General features: G+C 39.1%; 1 protein-coding gene across 1 annotated transcript; it reads right to left on the reverse strand.

Annotated features, from left to right (window-relative positions):
* Positions 1-898: 898 nt before the first annotated feature.
* Positions 899-5965, reverse strand: LOC142629960 (uncharacterized). The gene is made up of 2 exons (XM_075804023.1): positions 5470-5965; positions 899-1551 (listed from the first exon to the last, which is right to left on the reverse strand). The coding sequence occupies exons 1-2, from the start codon at positions 5793-5795 to the stop codon at positions 1077-1079; spliced, it is 801 nt and encodes a 266-aa protein (XP_075660138.1). The 5' UTR covers positions 5796-5965; the 3' UTR covers positions 899-1076.
* Between the last annotated feature and the right edge of the window lie 3364 nt (positions 5966-9329).

The raw sequence follows: 9329 nt of genomic DNA on the forward strand, positions 1-9329 counted from the left end.
GGATATCTATTTTTATATGTTACTGTAGCAAAATGCAAAAATCTAAACGGTGCTAGAGTACCGAGTGTGAGGTGTTTTTAATAGTGTTAAGAGTATCAAGTGTGAGGGTTTTAAGCAATTGATGCTACAGGAAAATGCAAAATAGCTAAAAATACATTTTAGAGCACCGGATGGGAATGCTCTAATAATATGTATCTTAAGTCATTCAAAGAATAAAGGACAAGCACGAAGAGAGTCAAGGAAACATTTCCTCTTCGTAAAAAAGTGTCTGGTTTTCAAACTAGTAAACTTATCTTGAGCAGAAACTAGTAACCTTGCCTCAGATTGAGACTGCATAACTGAAACTCAGAAAGTTGTACATCTAAGAAGAAACAATAAGAGCAAAGTAGCCAATGTTCATCCTCCAAAACTATCACAAGCAGTAATAACACAGGCATGGCTAAATTGAAATTTGTGAAATACGAATAAGAGACTATTGTGAGAGAAAATTAGGCTTCATACAAAAAAAGAGTGGATGTTTCGATATCAATGTCTCAGACATCTATAAATTTATGAGGCCATTCTGAGCATGTTCACCAACAAAGACTAATATGCAAGCATTGGTGGAATGTACCTAAGCATCAGATGGAAAGCTTTATCTGCTATGCACTTGTCGGTTATCTGTCAAGCTGAACATATCCCTATTGCAAGTTCTCCAATGTGAATTTTTGTTAGCTTTCATTAAAATTCAATAGACACTGTCTACTTCAAGGTAAATGAAAGGTGAGGACACAATTTAGATTTTGAAAAAGTACATCATCCAATAAACCAGACATTGGGTCCGTCCAATAAAGTGCTTTTGGGCTGAAAAGCACTTTTAATCTGAAAATTGCGGTGTCATAACCCATTAAAGAAACTTGAAGTTGAAAACAGGTTTAAGACTAAAATTGAACCAAAGAGCTCTAAAATTCACAGTTCATGTTCTACATCGCAAAATCTATTACTAAAACTCTAGTTAAAACTTTACTTCCTACAACAATGCCAAACAGGCACATTAAACATTTAGAACACAATGCATTCCCAACTACAAATCATCATCAATTCTTTTTCGGGCCCTCACTTCCTAGCTCACCAGACAAGTTTTGCGATGAGTCATCATTTTTACAGTCATCAACACACTCACTGGCCAATGAGATATCAGTAGAGTACTTTCTGATTCTCAAGGAAATAAATATGCTTGATATGATCCCAAGTGCAGGAAAAAGGTATGACCAAACCTGAGATTTCTGAGAACCAGATGCTGAAGCAACAGCGGCACCAGCAAGGCTGCCAATGGATGTGTTCTGCATGATCATTGGCAGGCATCCAATCACTGTTGGCAGAAGAAAATCCACAATGAACCCAACTCTGGTAGCAGCAAGGGCATAATTTATGACATAGGAGGGCATGGGTGAGAAGCGAGCAAGGAGGACAAATTTCCAACCATCACGCTCAACTCCTTTGGAAAGGATATGGAAGTACTTGTTTTTCTGGACCCATTCTTTTGCTGAACTTGAGCTCCTGAATACTAACCTGCAATAACCCACAATATCATAATTGTCCTCACATAAGTTTGCGTTCATAAGTGTGTGTGTGTGTGTGAGAGAGAGAGAGAGAGAGAGAGAGAGTGTTGGACAATTTTAGAAACAAATTTGATATATAGGAACACTCTGGATACACACAACCAGGATAGCAATAAGCATTGAAAGCAAATGTGAACAGTTTTTATATCATATCGGGAGTCAGCCAAACAAACTCTCATGCATAATCAAGCTCTAATGTAGAGCCAAATCTTCCCTTCAACACATTCTCTCTAGCTACTCTTGTACTTGTAATGTATTCAACTTTAATTATATGACTTCACTTTTCTTTTTATTAGAAATAAGCTTTATTGACTACAAAGCAATACCTCAAGTAACTGGAAAAGGACTCTCTTTAAAGATGCAGTCAATAAAGGCTTACCTATGAACAACAACAACCTTTGCTCTCCTCAAATAATTAGTGCTAAATTTCAACTCATTCATACCTTTCACTTTATTGCAACTCATCCATCCAAACCTTCTCAATTTTGAACGTCTCATTGCCCAACTAATCTATATAAGGATCCATAGCCAACCCTTAAATTTTGGGTTCAATGCCCCTGAGTAATCTGTTGGAAAGAATCTCTTGGCAATAAATAAGCAACTAAAAATACTCGAGATGAATGTTCTAAAATAACTCTTCGCTATGCATGGTGCACCACCAACCCCACACAGCACGCCCACCCTCTTTAACCCTTTTGGTGGGAGTTCTTATAAATTGTTGGCAAATAGATTGAAAAAGGTGTTAGATAAACTAAACTTTGAGTCACAGAATGCATTTGTGGGAGATAGAATTTTTTTTTTTACTCAGAACTTACTGCCAACTAATGTTTAGATTGTAGGAGGAAGAGTCATATCCCAGGTATGATTTGTAAGTTGGATATTGAGAAATCTTATGATCTTGTAACCTGTGAGACTCTACTTTATCAGATGGAAAGGATGGGGTTTGATTAGGAAAGGAGATGTTGGATTCATACTTGTATTTTTACTGCATGTTTCTCTGTTTTGGCGAACCAATCCTCTTCAGACTTCTTCTATAGTCTGAGGGGTCTAAGAATTGTTTTTTATTTTGGCACTGCTACAGAAATTGGGTTCTATATCTCTCATATTTCACTTGCTGATTATACAACTTTATTATGTAATGCAAATGCTAAACAAATTCTTTATATTAGATTGGTGTTAACTTACTTTCAAGAAATTAAAGGTCTAAGAGTAAACCTTAGCAACACAGTAGGCAATATTGGTAGCATGAGAGAGCTAGCAGACATCCTATGTTGTAAGATTGGGAGTTTGCCAATAACTTATCTTGGAATGCCATCCTCTTTGGTGGGGTAGGAAACAGTTTGTTCTCCTATTACTAATGGAGGATTGGGTGTAAGGAAGTGACGAACCTATAATAAAATCTTATGGGGGAAATGGTTATGGCACTTTGGGACAGAAGACACATTTATGGACACTGTAATAGCTACTAAGTACGGTGATTGATGGGGTGCATAAACATCCAAACCTATTAGAGGGACTCATTGTAGTAGCTTATGAAAAAGTATTACAGCAAAATGGAATAGAAATCTAAGTTATGTGCACTTTGATTTAGGTGATAAAAATCGTGTATGGTTTGGGCATGAAAATTGGAGTGGGAATCATCCTCTGAAGGTATTGTTCACAGATTTGTATTCATGCTCATTAGCTAGCCACTAGCAATGCATTAATTTACAGTGTTGGTTGTTTAGATTGATGGGGAGGCACAAAGCTGGAATGTTGTTCCCAGATTAGGGTTGATGAATCCCTTCCTAAATCTTCTTTTACTTAAATATTCTAGGAGAGAAGGTTGAGATAGAGTGAGTAGAAGATTGAATGGAGGTGGTAAATTTGATGGGTCAGTCATATTACGCTATCTTACAGGGTAACAGTGATGTTTCTTTCCCTTAGAAGAGTATTTGGTGTGTTACAGCTACAAGGAAGGTTTCATTTTTTTTTTTTTCTATGCACAACAGCTTGAGCTAAAATCCTTACTTGTGACAATCTCATGTAGAGAGATTTTCCTTTTTGTTTTTGTTTTTTGTTTTTTTTTTTTAATTTTTTTTTGTTTTTTTTATAACATGGAACCTGACCAAGGCAGGTTTTACTTTAGCAGGATAGTAATGGGGAGATAGTAGATCATTAATTGGTAAAAATGAATTATAGCAAATGATTTGTGGAGTGTTGTTTATAGATCTTCGGGATTCAATGAGTTTTACCTAAAAAGGTTATGGATCTCTTGTTTGGATAAAGGAATTATTTTGGAAAACATTTTTCGAATATTTGGAATCTAGTTCCTTTATGTTTGATATGGATTTTGTGGAGGGATCAAAATTGTACTTTTTTTTATTGATCAGTGGTAAGTTACACATGCACCAAAGGGACTTAAACCCACGACGTCACCCTCCATCCCATTATTATGGGAGGAGGAAGTAGTAATTGAGCTATAGCTCATTGGTAATCATTGTACTTTTAAAGACGCAAAAAGTTTAGTAACTCAATTGCAATCTTTGGTGTGACCAATTTTACCATCGGCAACACTACCCTTCATACCAAGAATTTGTGGTATACTTTGATTATCAAGCGTTGTGGCGGTCTTTCATCCAAGTCTAAGAGTTCATTTTCCAAATAAAATACAAGACAAGAGAGTTTAATAAAGTTGCAGATGCTTTAAGAAAGTGATCTTTGATGCCCAAAGTGATGACAAGCCAAGTTATTTGTATGCAAACATCACTCCTGGGTATGAGCACAAACTGCTTAGCCCATCAGGGGTGAATGCTCTTGGATTACCCAACAACAGATTCTGGCAGATGGGGTCAGTTGCCAGTAGGTTTACTAGCTAGAGGTGAGTCCAACGCACTCTTCTTTAGAAAGGTTCCCTGCGTTATCCACTCACATGCACACACAGAGAGAGAAAAAAAAAATCCATATTTAGGCCAAATTATTACCCAATTGTGAGAGCCAACACGAGTTTAGTATGATGCCATATAAGTTACATGATGGCAACTTATCCAAGTGCTTTTGCTTTTGCTTCTTTGTCTAAGTTACTTGATATTTGTACTTTCCACCATCTTTTTCATTGATCTTTTACTGAATCCTTTGTACACTGCCTGTGTACTTGGATTCATTGTACTCTTTCGGTTGTTCTTCAATGAAGTCTTATTACTTATCAAAAGGAATCCTTGTGTGAGCAGATTATAAGGGAACTTTATGGTAATGGACTAATGGTTTGGAGGGACACTTTGACATATACAAGACACTGGCAATGGTATCTAATTGTTATTTCTAGCAGGGAATGTACAAAGATGTGGATAGGTTGGTAAGACGTCAAGCATGCCGATTTGGTAAGGGAGTTCACAAGTCACAGCTTTGACACACCATTGTGGAAACCTAATGATTTTTGGGTTCATTTAGGTATGGATTTTGTGTTGGACTCCCAGAGACTGCAAATAGACATGACTCTATCCTCGCTGTGGTTGGATTTATTAATTGTGATAGAAGGCATCACCAAGATTGAATCATAGCAACTAATAGAAAAAAAACATTATCATATTCCTTTCCACAAGTCTGTTCCTATAACAAATTGCATTCATTACTGTCTCATCCAAAGCCAGTTTGGGTCTAATACGTAAAAGTAATAAATTGCACTTGGCTCAAAACCCAAATCGATTTGATACCCAGAGTCCAATACAAATACAAAGTACACACTGACACTGCTAACAATCCTCAAATTATATTTGTTGAAAGCAGCATAAATTTATAATATGATTTCGATCGATCTACAGTGTCAGTAATTAGCCAGCCAGGAAACATATAAAATAAATCAACGTTGGAAATGAAAGAGGAACCTTACCTTCCGATCCAGAAGGAGAGGGAAGCGCCGAGGACCTTAGCGGAGAAGACGCAGACAACAGCAGGGAAGAAGCCGAAGATTAGAGAAGCAGTGGCCTCCATGAAAACAGCGTAAGGCAAGCAGAGCGCCAGAGTGAGAGTGTGGACCCCAACGTATGCGGGCATGGCCCACACACCCATGCGATCCGACCATTCTCCTAACACCTTCATTGCTCCTTCCTTCTCCCATCCGTACCTTTTGCTCAGCTCCCTCACTCCTATTGCTGCTATTACCACCACCGCTACTGTCCACCATTTACGTCCGCCACCGCCACCGCTATCACTCATTTCTTCGTTTTTTACAGAGAGAACAGACCGGATGAGACCTTCAACAAAGCATTTTCCTCGGTCTGAACCTAAACTTCCTATTGATGGGCCTGCTCAATCTTTGGGCTTCCGCTTTTTTTCGGCTTTTCTGAGATGACCGGTTCTAATCAACTGGCCCATATTTTCTCCCTTCTTCTTTGATTTTTTTTTTTAACTTAAATATAGAATTATGGCATATTACACTTTTGCACTGTAAGTTTTCACCTCAATTACAATCTCCTCCCAAACTTTCAAAATGCATGATTAACCTTCCTTCCTCCCCAATTTTAAAATGTTATTACAATGTATCATCTATCGTTTATTTTGGTGTTAACCTTGACGGAAATGTGACTGGCATGCGAAACAAATTGAATGTTAAGAAGATATGATTCTTATTAAGAATTTGTAAGAAGTTGTGGTGGAGATCAAAACACAAGCATGAAGGTGATTCAATTGAACTCGTGACCTCCCCTACCACTGCCATATTTACATCTCTCACCTCTACATCTGTCATCACTAATTTATTTATCATTTTCACCACCACAATTTCCATCTCCACCACCACCACCACCACAAACACATATCTCAATTCTAACATCAACTCCACAATCACACCCTCTTCTAAAAGTTTCCCGCTGCCACCTTAACCAAAACTCTAATCCAATCTGCACTTATCCTTACCACAAACACAAACCAACCCGTATAACACCAAAGCAAACTACATAATTTACCCAAGTTTTAAATAAAGGGTTGTCACTTGGTCAAAAGAGAGTGCAGCTACTTGTAGTAGAGAAAAGATAAACCTAAAGCCACGTGGGCTTCAAATGGCTAGGAACAGAAACTCTGCTCTTCTTGCAAAATTATATTGGAGGTTCCACTCTAATAAGCCTGAAGCCACGTGGGTTGTGGTCCTCAAAAGGAAGTATTGCTCTCATCGCAGAATTGCCTCAAGAAATCCCGTTAAACTCCATTGCTCTCGAGTGTAAACAACCATGAAGAAAGGGAAGGATGTTTTCCAAAAAGGGATCAAATGGACAATTGGGAGAGAGAATTCATGGGGTATAATAAAATTAACCAACTCCAATATTGTCCATGACAGTCGTCCAAAACAAGGACGGGAAAGCGAACGTTGTAAAAAGCTTGTCCATGATAAGCTCGTCCGTGCAAGAAAATGCTTGCCTACAGAAGATGCACCCCACGTAGGAAGGTCGTCCATGTAAGGATAGCCGTTCGTGAGAAGGTCGTCCATAGAAGGACGACCTTCTGTGGGAGCAAGGTACGCTAGTCAGGAAGACTCCTAGACGAGCCCCTGACACTTAGGAAAATTCCCAAGCAAGAACTTGCCTACATGCTAGTGTTCCGAGACATGAGTAAAATCCAGGTTCAGTACTACAACTACTTATCACATGCATAACTTCCAGTGACAGTTATATGAAAAAATGTAACTCCTAAACAGTTATGGAATTTATCCCTGAACCCTCAAAACTCCTCAAATATAGGAGAAGTTACAAGCCTAATAACCGTTTATAGGGTGCACTATATAAACACTCATTCAGACCAGACAAAGGTATGTTTTTGACAATTCCTGAAAAGTTGGAACTCTAGAATTTAAGGGAGAAAACTAACTTTGGCATCGGAGGGTTCTTGGCCTGCAACTCCCGTCACCTTTGATTAACCGTTCTTTCTGTTTCAGGTCATCAAGACGGTCACTAGTCCTTTGAAATGCGAAGCATCCAGCCTACTGATTTTCTTCGCATCATCAAGAGTAATCTCAGCTTCTGGTTTGACAAATGGTCAGGTCAAAACACTTTGAGGTCCTCCATCCAAGGGCCCTTTTCTACGAAGGAGTTCAACAGAAGGTAAAGGATGTTATCTCAGCTGAAGGTTGGAATTGGTCTTCCCTTTCCCTAGAGCTTCCCACTACCTTGAGGTCAGAGATCCAAGCAACCCCTTTTGCTATTCCTTCTAGGAGACAAGATAGGTTAGCTTGGAAGGGTACTCAACATGGTGGCATTGATCTTAGAAGTGCCTACAATCTTGCTATTGGGTTGGAGAAGGTTCAACAATTTGGGGGCCAATGGATATGGAAAATTAAAATTCTGCCACGAATACAATTGTTTTTCTGGAAGTGCTATCATAATAGTATTGTTGTTAAACTTTGCCTTGCCCAAAGAGGTATGAGCTTGGATGCCACTTGCCTTCTTTGCCAACAAGCTGCAAAGTCTATTATCCATGCCCTCTAGGACTGCCCTATGGTTAAAGCAACTTGGGTTCAACTTGGCAAAAAGGCTTTTGATACCACCTCTTACTCGGAAGATTTGAAGCCTTGACTGGCAGCTAATGGTAGGATTAAAGCCTCTATCTCCTTAAACTAGCCTCCCTGGATGTATGTTTTCCTTTTTGCTATCCAGTATATTTGGCTTAGAAGGAATGCGGTGGTGTTTAAAAACGACTCTAACCACAGCAACTTAGCAGCCGATATTGTAGGAAAATCCTTGGAATATGTTCATTGTTCCCTTTCTTTCAAAGTGCTGACTAAAACCTCTCAAAAACTGATCAATGGGAGAGACCCGCCACGAGTTAGCTAAAGTTGAATACTGATGGTTCAGCGTCAAAATCCTTGGGAGTCGCTGGTGGTGGTGTTGTGAAGGATGAAAGAGGGAATTGGGTGATTGGGTTTGCTAGAAACATTAGGAGAGCCTCTAGCTTCACTGCCGAGCTTTAGGCCCTTCGTGATGGGCTATCTATTTGTCTTGCTAGAAATTTCCTTACGGTGGAAGTTGAAATGGATGCCAAAACCATAGTCGATGATAAGTCAAAAAAATAACATGGGGTCATCATTCCCATTAATGACAACCCAAGCAGGCGTTACACATTTATTGCGTGCTTTGATGATGAAACGTAACGGAAGGAGTAACAGTAACAAGTGAACTGTGTACTTTAGAGCTCCCATTGATGACACACTAGTCGCTGCCTATAAATGCTAAGATTCACTACCCATTAAGACGGGAAACAACTATAAAAGAGAGGAATAACATAATCCAAAGGTACACACAAATACTCACCCAAAAATCACTCTAAGTCATTTTCTCTCTAAACAATTCTCTCCCTTTTCTGACTTAAGCATCAGAGTGTTTTTGGCAAACACTGCACCGGTGTATTACACTTCTTTCCCAAGCTTTCTTGTAGGTGTGCATCAGAGACACGACCAACCATGGGATTATCCATCCAGTGAGATGAGATCCTCAACTTGGTGATTTTTCGCATCATCAGTTAGGCGCCGTCTATGGGAAATGCTAATCATTCAATCCATCTTCCCTAAGTGACAAAAGAGAACCTCATAGCACTAGATGGATGCCGAATAAGCTGCACAACAAATTCAAGCCTAACAGCCAACTTGGAAAAAGTGACTCGCCAAAATGAAGAACTTAGGAGAGCCACTGAATCCCAGAACGAGGAACGACAGCAGACTATGGAGAATCAGAATGAAGAAGAACGCTGGAGAATCGAAGGAAA

This window comes from Castanea sativa, chromosome 3 (assembly GCF_040712315.1).
Source record: "Castanea sativa cultivar Marrone di Chiusa Pesio chromosome 3, ASM4071231v1".
Lineage (NCBI taxonomy): Eukaryota > Viridiplantae > Streptophyta > Magnoliopsida > Fagales > Fagaceae > Castanea > Castanea sativa.